The following is a 17,228-nucleotide window of genomic DNA, read 5'->3' as shown; positions in this document are numbered from 1 at the left end:
GTGCAAGGCTCTTCCCTCATGGTTCCTATGTTCCCCTAACTCACCTTTAAAAAATACACTATCTCTTCCAAGATAGATAAGTTCATCAAAGTATCTGCCAATTCTGTTCTTTGTTATAGTTTCTCTCACTGTCTATAGATTTTGGGGTTTTTTCCCCTATAGTTCTAACTTGTTTAGTGCAGGTGTTAAGTTTCCTAAGCCTTAACTGCAACCTTTTATGAAAAAATGGGATTTTATTTTCAGTGTTGTAGTCTTCATGTATCAAGGCTTTATTGAGGAGTATCAGTCCAGTACTCCTGCTTTGTTTCATCTATGCGTTCCTTTAAGACTAGGGTGAATGCTATCTGACCCTGGTGATTTGCTACTGTTATTTAGTCAATTTGCTTCTAAAGTGGTTTCAAATTCAGACAGATCCATACATCCTTTGTGCTAGTTGGAGGAATGTCTCTAGTTTCTTTCACACTAATGAAAAGTGTTCATTTATCTTCTCTTCAGTAACCTCATTTACTCTGAGTATGCCTTTTATATTTTGATCATAAATCGACCCTGTGGTTTCTTTGGCAGACCTCCTGCTCCTGATAGATTTTGAGATTTATTAATAGTTTTTATTCTTGTTGGCAGTTTTTGGAACTCTGTTTCCAGTTGCTGCCTAATTTTGTTTTTCAATTTTATTTGCTTATGTTCCTTTTTCTTGTCTTCATATGAATATGATGCCAATCACTCTTTACCTGTAACAACCTCCCTTAACCTCCTCTTTAGCCGTGCAGTTTTCCTTTTAATTAAGCCCTTCTAATAAGTGGCATTCATTGGGTCTGTGCTTCCAGTGTGGTACCCTTAAGTACTCTTCACACTGCCTATAAAGTCTTAATTTTCTTAGCTGCCCCCTTTATTTTTCCTTTCAACAAGCTTCCTCGCTTTTGCATAGTTCCCTTATTGGGGTCACAGTTGTGTAAATGTTGAATGTAAAGTACATAGCAGTTACTATTACACAGTAGCTTTTCAGCTATAAAAAAATTAACTAGATCCTGCATGCTATACTCAAGACTAGGGCAAATACTCAGTCTAATCATGTGAGTTCCATGAAGCAGTGGCTGATAGAGACCTGCTTTTTATTGACTGCATTATATCGTTATGTCCATCTGTCCAATCTAACAGAGGTTAAGTGAAGTCTGTTACTACGTGTTACATTTCTCATTCCTGTTGTCTCTTTGCATATCTGAGTCATTGTTATCATCCTAGTTGAGTAGTCACTAGAAAAGACTCTTCCTTGTATTTAGCCTGGAATCTGTTGTTTTACTTGTTGAGGTAGTTGCCTTATTAGATTTATTTGAGTCTTAAGTTCAGTGTAGCACAAGGCATTTACTCTGCTGCTTATTTAGCCTATTTTACCTTTCTTATATACCTTGTATCCCAGTATTAGAGTTTTTTCTACCTCTCCAGAGTGTTTATACCTCTGTTTAGTTCAGGTTTAGTGCAATTTTGGTTTTGTTCCTGGCACTCTGTTTTACATTTCCTATTTGTACTGTTCCCTCCCTAGCCTGTCCTTCACTTCAGGATATAGATTATCTCTGTTTATATCCATAATAGAAGCATCATCCATAATTATACTGTTTTCTGTACCTGTCAACTTTTCCATTGTTTAAAACTCTAGTTGTGGCCTTCCTGAATTTGAAGTACCAGCAGCTTTGGTTCCTTTACACTTCAGATGAAGTCTGTGCCTCCTGTACAGGCTCCCTTTGTTTCAAAAATGCCCCCAATTTCTGATGAACCTAAATCCATCTCCCGTGAGACATCTCTTTAGGAAGGGATTAAAACCTTGCCTGTTTCCCCAGCCTGAAAGAGACTACTGGGAAGAGTTCTGGAGAATCTTACTCTAGAAGTCCAGGTCTCTAGCTTCCTTTCTTCCTGCCTCATTTTCATACCTAGGACTTATTTCCTGTATGTCCCTACATTTTTGGTACAAATGCAGACCAAACCTGCCTGGTGCTTTTTGGGCTAAGCAGGATTCCTGTGAGATGTGCCACCTTGCACTTGTTTGGTCAAACATTTTGGAGTCTTCTCCCTGGAGTCGTAATGTATCTGTCTATTTGCTTGATGGTCATCTACCAACATTACAGCTGTCTGGGATCTCTGCTTTAGGAAGGGCATTTGCGTATCAAGAAAGTACATTGACGTTGTCCATTACGAGAACTACTAAGGGAATTACTTCCCACATCATCAACGTGTTACATCCTGCCAGAAGATGTGATTTGTGGATTCCGCCTTAAAATCTTCTCAATGAGCCGGGTATGTATCCCCTTTTCCTCTGGGGAAGTTAATCCTATCTTTGATACTAACAGAGTAAACTGGATAACTCTTATCTTCCATAATTCTGCCGCCTTTTCTTCTATGAGAAAAGATGGAAAGAGTCCTTTGAAGGTGGTTTCTGTTTTCAAAAGATTTGTAGCTTTCTCTTTCTGTTGAGCTTTTCTCAACTAACACATTCTCTGGACAGCCAGACATCTGCTTCTGTCATTGCCTTTGCCTCCTTGCTTTACACCTGTGGCTGGGCATCGGCATTATTACAGATTTCTGTTCCCTATAGATCACTTTATGAAAATTTCAGGTTAATTGCAGTGTACATGCCTGGAATCAAATATTTTCTGGAAACTTTATTATGTCACCTCTATAAAATCAGCTCTCTATTTTAGACTGCATTTGAAACATACTGTATGTGCACACAGTTCTGTTTTCACAGAGGTGTCCTTCACCATGCTGAAAATTGGGTATTTAATCCACATTTGTGTAGAAGATTAGGTTCTAATATGAAAGATTCTTGATAACATATCATCAGTTAGTCTTGTCCTTCCACCTCTGCACAGCTGATGGCTTGAAGGAAAGAGCGGAGGCAGACAGACAGCATTACCAGTAAAGTAGTCCACATTCAGAAATTGTGTTACCAGTAGTCACTTGAGTGCACAACCAGAAAATCCTGCTTTAGCAGATAGGGTTGTTAGCTGGATTTGCTTTCATGAAACCTGAGTTTGGCTAAACTTTTGGCTCACTGTTATAAGAATATTTTTGTACCAGTGTTAGTGTACTTATTACATAGTTTATAAAATTATTTATTAGTGTGACGCTATTAGAATTGTATCTATAGTGACAGCTATAGAAGCATCATCGTTTAGAGTATATTAAGACAAATTTTTTTTAATGTTCTTTGGACCAAGGACTTTGTCTCTCTCTGTGACAGCTGTCAGAATGTTACATGCTTTTCTATCAGAATTTAAATAAAAGCTAATACTAAGGTGTCTGTTATTTTACATGTATGTTTTTATTGTACATGACTACTAATGCTACCAGTACTTGTAGGGATAATTAGAAATCTGTGCACGTAGTTAATGTATATTGGTGTCCTTATTCTTTCTGTTTATTTATTGTGGAATCCATCATACACAAGTCTATGTGACTTAATCTCTACTAGAAAATAAAACACAGCCATAGCACACATTCAACATCAGCCCACAGTTGCCTATACTCTATGTAAGTGTGCTCCCTGGCTACGTTTTGACTTGTGCCAAATTGTCTATACTGGGGGTTGGTGTACTCTCTGTCTCCGTTTTGGCCAATGTAAGTTACAAGTCTCTTAATGCCTCAGACCAAATCAGGAGATGGCATGTGTCATGTAGTGTCCCAGTTAGGCAGTTTGGATGGTAGTCAAAACATTTTCAAGGAAGGAAAATTTAGTAGTGTGGACGGGAGTTTTACTGTGTTGCTTTGCTGGAGAAGATCCTCCGGCCTGCTTTATTTTAGCATAGGCATGGCTTGTGAGACTGGAATTGTAAGACAAATAGTCCATTCTTTGGTTTGAAAGAGAAGTGAAAAATACCTTCCTGAATTTTGAGTTACGAGATGGGGAATAATGAAAGCAAAGAAAGGTCCTGAGAAGAGAATGGGACTACAACAGGGTAAGTTAGAGGGGACAGAGAGAAGAGATCAAATAAAAGAGAATAATTACTGTTTAGCACATTTCCCTACAAAACCTGAAATTGAATTCAGTAGTGTCTTGCTTTCAGCAGGTATCTAATGTTGAGTCTCCTCTAAATTACCCACAGATTTTTATATTTTTTGGCTCTAGCAGTGAGCATCTATATTATGAATTTAAGGGTCCAAATGAAGGACTAAATGGAAACTAGCCTGTAGTGAACCTTGTGAATTTGTGGGTTTTCCCCAAAAATTGTTTTTTTAATTTCCTCCTTTAAAATAAAGTTGCAAAGTCAAATATTAGAAAGTTAGAAATATACAGGCTATTGTCTCTTGGATCTCGGCTTTGTGTTGTCTTTTATGTTGGAAGATATGCAGGGGATGAGTTGAGGGGTTACAGGAAGAAAAGGGTAGTCTCAGTATCTAGCGGTGAAGGATTCTTCCCCTGAAATAGAGGTGCAATATGATCCTAGATGTATCATGTACATAAACTAACACCAAATTAACACTGCTGATCAGGCATTAGGTGCATCTCATCCTCTAATGTGAAATTATGATATGTTAAAATGCTGGACGTTCAAAGCTGAAGCTGGTCAACAAGATACTTTGAACAGATAAAGTTCATAAAAATACTTTGAAAAAGCATTTAGGCATTTCAAATCACTAAAACAGAATTAATTGTCCCTAAATATTTGTGTGCCTCCATTCTTGCTCTGTAGAATGAGGATACTTGTGGCAGGCTGTGAAACTAATTTAATTTATGAAGATGTACCTCAATATTGTACTGCTTACTAGCATAAAAAAAGCCCTAAGTATTTTAGTAATACTACATTTAGAACTAAATTAGTGTTTATGAAATACCGTGACAGATTGTGCTTTAAATTAAGATTGAAAAAAAAGAAATATCTGTACACTGTAAGGTCTCAAGGCCATATTACTATTAAAAAAAGTTTTCTAAAAAATCCAGTTATGGTGTGTCACACTACAAAAGTTTAAATTCTTGTCTTGTGTCTATAGTCTGAATGTGTCTGTTTTCCTCTTCAGGTCATTGAAATTTTCACTGTATCTGTCTGTAAGGTGTGGTCATCTTCTACCAAGGAAGATGCTTTAAAACTATGCTTGATCATCCCTGAAAAGGGCTTAAAAAAAGCTAAATATATTTAACTCCTGGCATCTGTTTCACTGCTACACAAATCTCTCAAGCTGTTTGGCGTTCCTGTGGCTCTTGCCTGCTACCTCTCCAATTTAGTTGCATCATTTGCAAAATTAGTGTATCAGAACTACCTGTATTATTTAAAGTGTGTGGATCACTGCCAGATACAGAAATAATTTATAGTCTGCTTCTTCTTAATAGTTTCCTGATGATGTAGGATTACACTAGTGATTTTGGCTGTGGCTTTGTACAGGAATGCAGGTTTTTCTCATACTCAGCATGACTCATATGTTTAGGGTTTTTGCAAGACCACCTTTTAACAGATAGAGTGCTTTTCTCTATTTCTTTGAGCTGTTTTCCTTATTACAAGGATGACCTTAAATGACCCTGACCTTTAAGTGCTGTATGCTTAGAACCTGTGCTGTTCATCATTACATTATCACAAGTGTTGTCCCTTACAAACATTATTGCAATTAATTTCAATTAATTTTTTTTGATCACTGATTTTTTTTTTTTTTTTTAATAAACCAGGTACTGTCACTATCCCACAAGAAGCACATCCACAAAATAGTAGCTTTATCTCAGTTACATTTTGATTTGGAAACTTTTAACTAGCCAATTTACATATGCTTAAAATACACCATATTATTTTGAATAGTTTTATGTTTTCAATCGAGTTTTTGTGGGGTGTCAGATCACTGCCTTATAAGGGTTATTACAACACTGGTACTCTGTTGTCAAGATTGGCAATTTCATAGCAAGTATTCGTGTCATTTGAAAAGGTATTTTCCATAACACTTTTCCCCTTTAAAATTATTCGTCTTTAAATCCTTATGAACTGGTTTTACTGTTATTCCATAATGGAATGAATGGTTCATTGCCAGATTTATGACCATCTGACCTTAAAGCACTGTAATATAAAGAAGATCTATGGCTCTATTTATATGTTTTCAATATTGACCCAGTATTAGCTTTCTTCTAATCTTCTGGAACTGTACACTGTACAAGTTTTTAAAATTCAAAATCAGTAACAATAATCTGTCTATAGAAAATGAAATGTGATGTTTGGTCTTGTATGACCACTAGTTATAGTCATAGCAAATGATATATGATCATAGGATTGAGATAAGTTTATGTAAATGATCTTGATTATGACACTTGATCATGCCCAGCTTTTGGCATTTTACTTTGCAATTTGAATATCTTTAAAAGAAGGAAGTTTTTGCATTTTTTAAATGTAGCTCTAATTAAAAAAGCTGTTATGTAGGAGACATTTAGGTGCATGTTTAATACCTTCTTTCAAAGTGTCTTTTAATAGGAATATTTGAATAAGCAATGCTATGAACTCTGAAATTATAAATATCAGGATTATTACAATGTGTTATGCAAATAGATAGCTTCATAGGGCTACAAACTCAATTATATCATCAGTATTATTATTTGAAATATGCCTATCAAGCATATAAAGATACGTTAGTTGTCGTTGAACGTATAAGATGTCAATAAATAATACCTTGCTTGTCTTTTATAAAATGGCTAAACCTATCCATCTAGTGGTTTTGTATTTGCTGTCTGATAATGCTAAAGCAATCTAAACTGTCAAAATATTTTTTCCATCATCCCTATGTGATGGGATATATTGGGATAATTTGTTTACAGGGTGTAAGTATAGATGGAGAGAAACATGAATTAAATAAGCAGACAGGATTTATGTCATAGAAGATGACTCTTGGGAATAAGTCACTGAATTTAAAGGTAGAGCCGTATTCTAATTCAGGTTGGATCTGAACTTTGTCCATGCATATGATAATTTTGATCAAAAGTTTTGATGCAGTTCAAAAGAAGAAAAGAATCTCTGAAACAATTCGAATTATCACAGATTTCAATAAAGCTGAATTATATAATCTGAAATTGAATCATATAAATCTTTTGATATAAATCATGTACCATGTGTCATAATATAATAGTTTTCCATTTTTAGTACAGACTGGTGTAGTATAATGTTCATGGGAACAGAAGAGAGAAATTTTAAAAATGTGTGAAAGTATTCTTAACTTTTTTATTGCCATATGGATTAATTTTTACCCTCCTAAAATGAGACTGAAATTTATTATTTATTGTGTTACCCTTTCCCCTGAGTCAGTATGAACATATGTCTAGTAAGGTGAGTGTTAGAAAAAAAGCTAAAAATAACTTGTTAACATCAGATTATGGGCTTGACTACTGAAATAAAAATTTACATTTATCTGAATTAATGAAATAATAAAAAAATAACCAATCAGCAAGTATACATGTAGGACTAATCTCATATATAATTTCTGATGTACAGAAAAAGAAAGAAAAAAATTTTATCTTACATGTTCAGGAATTACTGTAAAGATGGCATTCTATGCAGTACTGTTCAGCATGTTGCAAAAAAGTTCCCCTCAACTCTATAATTATTGTCAACAGATGAAGTGCTGTTATTAAGTTGTCAGGCACCAGGAGTTACACATTAATGAAATGTCAAATTCAGCATACTGTTAAACATATGATAGGTTGCTGTGGAAAAATATTGATAAATGTTTATCTTCTTTATGCACTTAAACATGAAATGCAAGAAAATAACCATTTGAAGCAGACTATCACTAAAAGTCTTCTGGCATATGCTGCAAAAAAATGGTATAGGTCTGAACATATGGATTAGAAAACATTGGTATTTGTGATTGGAAAATAAGAATATTGTGCATACATGATAGCTATGAAAATGCACATCTCGACTCTTCATATAGTTTTCTCATGTCAAAACAAAGCAAAAGCATGTAAAAACTTCTGTTTAGGAAGAATATCACTTCAGCGATACAAAAACATTAAAAGTCTGCATGCACAATTCACACACAAGTTCTGCTCTCTGTGGTAAGGAATTAAGCAACTGCCTATAAATCAGTGTGAATGATATTTCAGAACTGAACTTGATCAGTCAGACTCTAGGCTACCTTTGAGAACTGATTTTTTAAAAGTAAAAACAGTTTAGAGACATCATCTATGTTTATTCAGATATTGTGTTTTCACCTAAATTTATTTTTTCTACAATTTTTTAAAGCACAGAACTGTTACACTTCGTAGACAACCGGTTGGTGGCTTGGGCTTAAGCATAAAGGTATGGATAACTTCTCATTTCTTCTTTTAATTTTCAGTACAACTAGTTACTTCAGTCTTAATTGAGATCTCATGGTTAATACACATCTTTTACAGGGTGGTGCTGAGCACAAAGTGCCTGTCGTCATATCAAAAATATTTAAAGACCAAGCAGGTAACTTTTATTTATGTTATTTACTTATATAGAACTGTAGTATATATGGTGGGGGGTTTTTTTAATTAAATGCTCTTTAAACTGAGGATTAAAACATATGTATGGCTCATCCTTTTAGCCTCACACTATCTTTAAGCCTTTCTATAAATGTCCAAATGGTCCATGTGCCTTTGTGTTGAATTTAAAATCTAGAATCTTTTCAAGTCTTTAGGACCCATACTTGAAAGTTTACTGGTAAGTAACAGTTTCAGAAAACATATTTTTTACTGCAGCAAGACAGTTGTGTTGTAAACAAAATATTTAAAGTTACTTGTGAAAAGAGAACTATGACATAGGAAATCTATTGATGTACTTAACTTTAGTAACCCAGAGGATAAAAAAATACAAACCAGATATATTTTTTTCCCCACACAGTAATTCACTGCTATATGGTATGACTAACTGCCTAGTTGCAAGCAGAGAGTGATTTGTAATGTTTATTATGGTGATGATAACACAAGATCTAAATCAGTGTGGTCTATCCCAGTTAAGTATGACATTGACATTTGTCTAGCAAAAGGAACTTTTGGGGGCGGTGTCAGACCTTGGACTAATCTGGGCAAGTTGGAGAACTGCTCTGGAAAACAAAGGGGCCCTTCAGTAAGGAAAAGTAGAACCGTTGCATGTGGTGGGCAGTGCCTTGCAATGTGAACTAAGGGTCTTAGCTGATCAAAAACAAAGTCATATTTTCTTCTCTGGTGGACAAGGACATGGGGAGTAGTTTGTTCTTTTCTTTGCTGAGGCATTCTTTTACATATTTGAAGATTTGTCGTGTTTCTATGATAAGCTTCTATGTGTTTCCTCTCTTCTCTGGAATAAATCTACCCATTTCATGTAACCTTTCCTGCAAGAAAAGACAGAGCACTGCACTGTGACCCTTGGTGCAAGTCCTACTCCTTAAAGGACTGAGAGCCACTGACACGATCTTTTGAACTCATCAGTGTCTCTTCCTGCTTTGCTGCAGTGGAGATTAAGCACATTTGCTTGGCACCATGTTCAGCCTCATGCTTTACTAGATAGCAGACTGTGCTTGTTTTTCTCCTCTGCATTTTCTTCAGGGGGTCCTTATTTGGCCTGAAATGTAATACTGAAACTTGGTAACCCGTTTTCAGCTGATACCTAGTGAATATTGAATGGATTGGGCATGCCAGTATCCTGTCGGAAAGACTGTTTCAAGTTTCCTATCTACAGTACTTATATATATTTCAGTATGATATTTATGATATTATTTCTGCAGTGAGGAAGAGAAGGTGTTTTTATGTCAATTGTGTTATTGTATATGGAACAACAATAGGCTCCTTGAATACACAGCATAATAAACCATACCAAGAAAATAAATACATAATAATAATACAATTAATATAAGCATTCAGGTCTAAGGAAAGTAATTCAGGAAATTAATTGCCAACAAGAAAAGCTATCTCCTGCCCTCTTAGGACATAGGACTTTCAATCAAGATTAGTAGTGAGTTTGTATGTAAAATACTTATATGCAGAGTTTTGTACACTGTGGGTAGTTTTTCATGAACTGTATTATTTGCAGAGTAACAAGTGCAACAACAATTTTATGGGGTCAGCTGTTTATCTCAAATTTGAAAATCTCTCTTCAGAAGATACTTGTTTTAAGATCTTGTAACGTTTTGTCCAAGGAAGCTTCAAAGTGAGTAGCAGTTATAACCAGAGGCAATGCTGTATCACAGTAAGCCCATATGCAATGTTCCTGGCTGAGTCAATTAATGGCATGAAGACACTGACACACCTGGCAAGGTATGAAGAAAGTAGTCTGTGTAGAATCAGTGCTTTAATGTTAGAGGAAACAATCGGTAATATTATTTAAGGGAAATAACAACAGTGTTCTAAAAATATGTGCATTCTTTCTCCCCATATGTGTGTATATATATGTATATGAATGCACACATATGCATACTTAAATATACATATATTTATGTATAAAAGAGATCTAGAAAAATATTTGTGTTGTATATAATGAGAGGAAATGTTAAGCGTGAGGGAGAGATGAGACTCATACAGATTTATCTCAAACTAAATTTTGGACTGAACATTTGTAAGTTCATAATGTGAATAAATCACCAGTGGACTTTCATTATACAAGGTACTAATAACAGTGAAACTGATAGGCTAGCTTCAAAGGTCGCTTGGAGTTAAGCAATGAGATTAGTTGCTGATTCAAGCAAATATATTGAATTAAAAAAAAAAAAGGCTGTATCATGCAGTAATATTTGAAAATACATCAGTTACCTGATAAAAAAGGGATTTCTTATCAGGAATTTTACTATGAGGGATTTTACTATTTTGGGTCCTTGAGTAAAATATCCGAATTTACATGAGTAAAATTCTCCTTACAGACTAAATTACTGATTTCCTAAAATGCCTGATAACTTGTGATATTTCTTGTGCAATTTAATACCCATTATATGACAACACTGCCAAATCGTATTTCCAACCTTACTTTGTTTGGATACGGTACTATTTTATAGTTCCAAAGCTAGAAGTATGATAGAATAAAGCAGTTGCTTCTTTTTTACATCTGTACAACCTTGGTGCTATCCTAAATAATATAATTAGTCAGCTATCTTTGTAGTCTTTGAATTTTTCAAATATAGAAGTGACTTTGTTGGTATTGACCTAAGCATCAGCTGAAGGCATTTGCACTTCAGTTGTTGAGATAGGGTGAACATGTCAATTGGATTTGATTTCATTATTAACACAAGCACTCCTGTAGCAACAGTGGTAATAAATACTATTCTTACAGTTTTGACTGGCTTAGAGATCTCTCAGCTGTGATCGCTGTGTTTATAACTTTCAGATTAAGTTATCCTAGATCACTCGATTTAATAAGACTTTCCTGAACAAGTTCACTGAAACATACACAGAAACTCAATTCAAGAGCATAGCTTTACATTTCTGAAAGACAAGATTAAGTGATCATTCAGTGCTGGAGACTAATGTCCAGTGTATTACAAATCGCACTGAAGAATGTCCTGAGTTCGTCCTGAGCATATGCCCTCCTCAACAGTCTTAAGTAAGAGCAAGTTCTGCTAATGCCAGTGACTTATCCCGGCATCTAGGCCTTTTATATTTTTCTTTGGATTCTGTCTTCCATTCTAACAAAGGTTACATTTTTTTCATATCACCAAAGCTTTTGCTAGAGTTAATGTCAGAGGGACAAAAGTCCTGTGTCAGACAGAATGAGAACAAATAAATGCAAACACATTTATAAATTCAAAAGCAAAGTGATATAATTAGCTACAGAGTAATTTTAATCCCGTAGGTAATTATTTCACTTCCAAAGCAAGGATTTTTTTCTTCTACCCATGTATCAAATCATCCAGTTGACCCAGCATATTAGCAACATTACTAATAATCTCCCAGATTATGAAAAGATACTATTGATGTTGAAGCTTCTCAGTAAGATTTTCTAAGACTGATTCATGCTTTCTCTAGGTTTTTTTAATGTAATTTAATACAGTATTGCTTTTCCTGTATTTTCCTTTTGAAACTGGTTTAAGATAGAGTACATTGTACTCTATCATTGTGTGATCAATGGTGATTGGCTAATAGCTTCTAGGTGTGTATTATTTTTATATATGTATTATAATTAGTATTAACAATTTATTTATGGTAAAGACTGCAGTAGCTTCACAGTCGAATAGATGTAGACTCCTGTTCTCAGAGATGTGTAACTGAATATCCTGAACTTTGAAAGGAATCAGATCAGTTAGGCTTACTTGTACAGTGAATCAGTAAGAAATTTTGTCAGGTTCGTTAAGTATACTTTAAAGAATTCTTAGACACAATATATGGGTAAAGTGTATGAGCTGTCATGTGTTTACATCTTTCTTTCTGTTATGCCCATTTTTAATTACTAAAGAGTCTTTATGAACTTGTGAAATCTAAAGGGTGGAGACTGTAAAAACTACTGGACTTTGAAATCTAACCTCATCGTACATACAAGTGACTTACTGCACATAGTATTGGAAATTCTAATTGTATAAACATCAAGCAATCAAATTTCTGGTTTGTGTTGCAGAATTATCAAGTTTAGCAATCACATTTTGTCACCTTGACGCAACTTTCCATTTTCGTGAGACCTGCTGCAATAATCTAGCTACTGCTGTGAGCTCTGCTCATATCTGGTACAGCATGTGGAGTCAGACAAGCAGCAACAATGAAACAGAACAGTGGGTTCAGCTGACTGGGGCGTGATGAAAATAGTTAAATAAAACTACATAAAACCCAGTGGAATAAGGATAGTTTGCATTTTGCCAGTTTCAAAAAAGGTCCTCTCTTGAGAGCCAAAATTCGTTAAAACCTTAATTTGAAAGCATTTTCCCACCTTCTGTGATAAAAGATGACTTATAACTCACGTTTTGCTGTATTGAAATATATTCTATTATGTGTTTAGTCCATTTCTGACTGGGGATGCTGTATACCTTGGCAGGATTGGAATGAACATTCAACCACTAAAACATTCTTGGCTTAAAACCATATGCTCTGCAAACACAGACTGTGCCCAAATATCACATCCTGGCTGCCTGCATTGAGGACCATCTGTTTGGAGGACATGGTGTCAGTTTGATGAGGGCTTTTAACAGTTTCACTTACACTTCTACTATGCCAAGCAAAAATGGTTTAGTATGGAAGCATATGTGATACTTCCCCCATAGGTATTTTTTACTGTGTTGACTGTGGTCAACCACAAGGCTGGTACAACTAGGGTAACCAAGCCTAGTCTGAACAAGTTGGTAGGCATGATGCGAGATTACAGTTCAGCTGCACAGCATGGTTGTGTTTGTAGCTGATGTTCTTCATCCCTACAGCTGTACTCACCTTTGCTTCACCAGCCTTGATGATTCATTCCACTGAGCCAGCAAGGTCAAGATTAAGGATGAGTTAAACCCAAATGGAGGTATTTGTGTTTATAAGGAAGTCAGAATAGATCAAAGGTTTTCATTATGCCTTATGCTAATGAAGGTGAAGACTGAAAACAAGGCCATCTTTGAACAGGCAGGCCTCCTTTGAACATAAGACATTTCAAGCCGGATGGTGTTTAATATTTGTATATTGTTTCCTAATATCACTTACAAATTTCTTCAATATTTTTTAGGCTTATTCCTATTTTCTATCACTAATTTTTAATTATCTTTGCCAGTGTTATTTTTCTTTATTACTGGAAAGCTAATGATACCTGAAGATAGCATCTACTCACTGTTCTCTCTCCTTGACTTATACCTCCAGCACTAAATTTATTTTCAGAAGGCAGAGAAGAACATTCTCAGCATTTTGGATTTCTTTCTTTATTGTTACCTTGTCGAGACTAGGCAGGTCCTCTTAATAGAAAGGACACCTTAATGAACTGTTAAAGATCAGTTAACAAGTAAAAGGAAGTTACTTTGATCCCCAATTGAGGAAAGTATTTTTATACAACCTAATAGTTAAGAACTTACTAAGGTCCAATGATACAAATAGCAGTCATTGTATGTTTAGTGAGAAGCATATAGGTAGATGAATTCTTCAGTTGAGGTTCTAGAACAATTAGGGGGATTTGTTTTGAGGGTTAAATGCTGAAGCAAGAGCCTTAAATTATTGACCCCAAAGAATTCTTTGGGTAGAAGGATGCAAAGAGTTAATTTTTAAGTGTTTATTTAACTGAACAGGCATATATTTAAAATCAGATCTAGTAAATGTTTTTAAGATGGTCATGTCTTCGTTGTTACAATGCATATTTTTATACATTAAAATTATTCATAAATAATTCGTGGACAGAAGAAAATTTGGGATGAAATATTTGTAAGTTTCACTTAGAAATTTTGTTTTGTTGTAGAATTTGTGTTAATTTTTTTTAATAGGATCTAAGAGTTTGATGAATCCAGAACTCATTTTTACAGAGAAAACCAAAGCATTCCCATTTTTGGTCAATTTGAAATTTGTTTTCATTCCTTTGGTTTGGCTAAAAAAGAGAAACAGGAAATTAGCTGTCCAGCTCTAGATTTAGGCAGTTGCTTATGTACTTTCCCAAAATGAGGCTTTATATATGCATACATATATATGTGTGTGTGTCTAAAAATGTGTGCATTAGGTTCCTGATACTGAATAATGCTTTCCTGTTAAGTGTACAACAAAATAACGAAATAGTATTCAAAGAGTATATTAATGATTAAATTCTTCTTCATGCGTGTGAAGAAGATCAATTTTCAATAAAAGATAATTAGTTTTGCTTAATAGCTATGTTAAAATATAAAATGTTTGTGGAAATTGCATTTCAGTCCTATAGGGTTTTATGATGAGTACTCTTTTTGGAAGGTGCGTTTTGCAGGTTATGAAACAAGAAGGTAGATACAAAATCTGGAAAACATTATTTGTAATTTCAGTGGACCTATAATATTATATTTATTATTCTTGTACTCTAAACTAAATAGAGAAAGGTATGAAAAATACATTATATTGTGTTAGTTATCATCTGTTCCAGGCAGCAGTTGAGTGAATAAACTGTGGCCTTAGGATGGCACTGACCTGTACAGTTTCTCTTCTTTCTTCCATTCACCTACCTCTGATTGACAATGTAGTTCCCTTATGAACTGCAGAAATCTAATGAAATAGCACTTGAAGTTACTATTTGAATTTGTTACCACTACAGTCCAGGTTGAATAAAAAGGTTAATGATAATTATTCCGTGCAGAGAAATCAGAGAACTATATAGTATGTTTTCATTCAGATAATATGTTCAGGAGAGAACTGCCTGAAGTCCCTCTGAGGATGGACGGTGTTTTGGACTTTGCATTTGGAGCTTGCTTTTACCACAGTGCTTTGGCACAGAAACTGGAGAAGCAAGCGGCTAGACAGAAAACATCTTTTAACTGTAACAAAGATTCCCATTGCACTGAAAGATACTATTTAAAATGAGAGTAAAACTCATTCAGATTATTTTGGGGCTGAAGCAATCGGGAATCATACAGAATATCTGATGGAAAGAGCAAATGTAACAACCCTTCTGCTTGGAGATAGTCACGTGGAATAATATGAGAAATATCCTTTAGCAATTTCAGAAAAGTTCTGGTTTTGGTCTTTTCACTGTTCTTCCCCTTGCTGGTTTCTAAACGAAAGACTTAGTGGGTTATTTTAGTAACTGCATCTCTTCTTTTCTTGTAACTCATTTAAAGCATGTATTTCTGCTACTTTTGGCATTCCTCCTTAGCCTCTAAGTTTGTTTTCTACATATCACCTCTACAGCATTTAAAACTTGTTGGCATACTATAATAGAATTTAATGGAAACCTAGTTACATATTTTGGAAGAAAAGATTGAAGATGCCAGATTATAATTTATTTCCTTATATAATGTTACCTATTCATAACTTGTCTAACTTTATATTATGTTATTCAGCTCAGAAAGCCTTTTACTTCTGATATTAACCAGATGTCTATTAGAGCTAACCTTATGCCTTAGAATATTGCAATTGTGTGATCAGATTAATCTTCCTTTACATTGTACTACATTTCTTTGTCAATTTATTCACCTAGTGATTAATTACTTTTAAAATGCACACAACTATTTTTACCTGAAAAATATTGTAATAATTCTGAAAATATTATCAGGTTTAGATTAATTATACACATAGAGAACCTACAGCTTCTAACACTACTAACCATGTTCCTAGAAATACCACATTTTTTGCAATTTTAAATAGCTTTTCTCTGACTCTTAATGGAGTGTTAGCTATGCTTGGCTAGTAGAACTTTTTTTTTTTTAAACAAAATATAACTTATTCATAGTTACAACTATTGCTTTTGTTTCTCAATTATTCCTACATATTTATGAATTCTGTCCACGTAAGTTGCATGAGTATTTTTACTTTTATTTTCAAACTCAAGGGATTTATTAGCTGTGGTTAGGGAAGTATCCCAAGTAATAAATGACAGTAGTAATGTAGCACTTTCAAATTTTCTGTAGATACATTTAAAAAAAAACTGCTTTGCTTTTCTTATAGTCACTTCTTAGTTGTCACGACTTTTCTTAAAAACGCAAAATTTTAAAGTCCTTACACTATTAATGTTCCAATTCTGTTTCCTTACTTTGCGAATTGAGACTTTTCTATAAAGGCAGAACCAAATGATGAAGAATTGATTTACTAAATGCATGTAAAACTGGAAGTATTTTTCTCTGGTAAGAATTTATGATGATAACCATTCCTGTGGGGTCTCTCTGTTGCAACGTCTACAAGCTAATCTGAGCTATATTAAGCCTCTTTCCTTAATTAAAGAACTAACCTGTTGTGTCTAGGTTTTCTTCACTGAGTTCATACTCTAATGTTACTTGTTTGGAAATGCCTACAAGAATCACATTGCCATTTGCTTTGGCTTAAGGATCTTGCATTGAGACATACAAATACCTGGACTTCTGCAGGAAACTCAGGCCATCTGAATTTTTCTCCTCTTGTTTCCTAAAGCAGGTCTAAAGTCTGTTTAATCACAGTGTATGCTGGTACTTTTTACAGATCATGTGATAAACTGGCACTGCAGCTCACGTTACAAACCTGTTTGCAATCAGAAAACCGTCCAAAAGACTTCTAATAAATTTTGCTTTAGTTACTGCTAAGAGTTAGATGGGTAGAAATAAAACTGAACTTTAAAACTTTTTTCCATACTGTCTTTCAAAGCACATTTAATTAAAAATAGTGTCAGGCCTACGACTTTTCCGGATTCTAGTCTTCTCAGTTTTGGTATATATACAGCCATTGTCCCCACCAGGTCAGAAAAAAAAAT

At 34.6% G+C, this 17,228-nt stretch overlaps 1 protein-coding gene across 1 annotated transcript in view; it reads left to right on the top strand.

Annotated features, from left to right (window-relative positions):
* Window positions 1-17,228, top strand: part of SNTG2 (syntrophin gamma 2) — a 193,879-nt gene that overhangs the window by 35,603 nt on the left and 141,048 nt on the right. The window contains exons 3-4 of the mRNA XM_052809394.1: window positions 8,199-8,255; window positions 8,351-8,408. Coding sequence (XP_052665354.1) covers window positions 8,199-8,255; window positions 8,351-8,408 — 115 coding nt within the window. The remainder of the gene's footprint in view (window positions 1-8,198; window positions 8,256-8,350; window positions 8,409-17,228) is intronic.

The sequence above is a fragment of the Harpia harpyja genome, chromosome 15 (assembly GCF_026419915.1).
Source record: "Harpia harpyja isolate bHarHar1 chromosome 15, bHarHar1 primary haplotype, whole genome shotgun sequence".
Taxonomy (NCBI): Eukaryota; Metazoa; Chordata; class Aves; order Accipitriformes; family Accipitridae; genus Harpia; species Harpia harpyja.
Note: the sequence above shows the minus strand (reverse complement) of the source record. Positions and strands in the feature narration are given on the sequence as shown.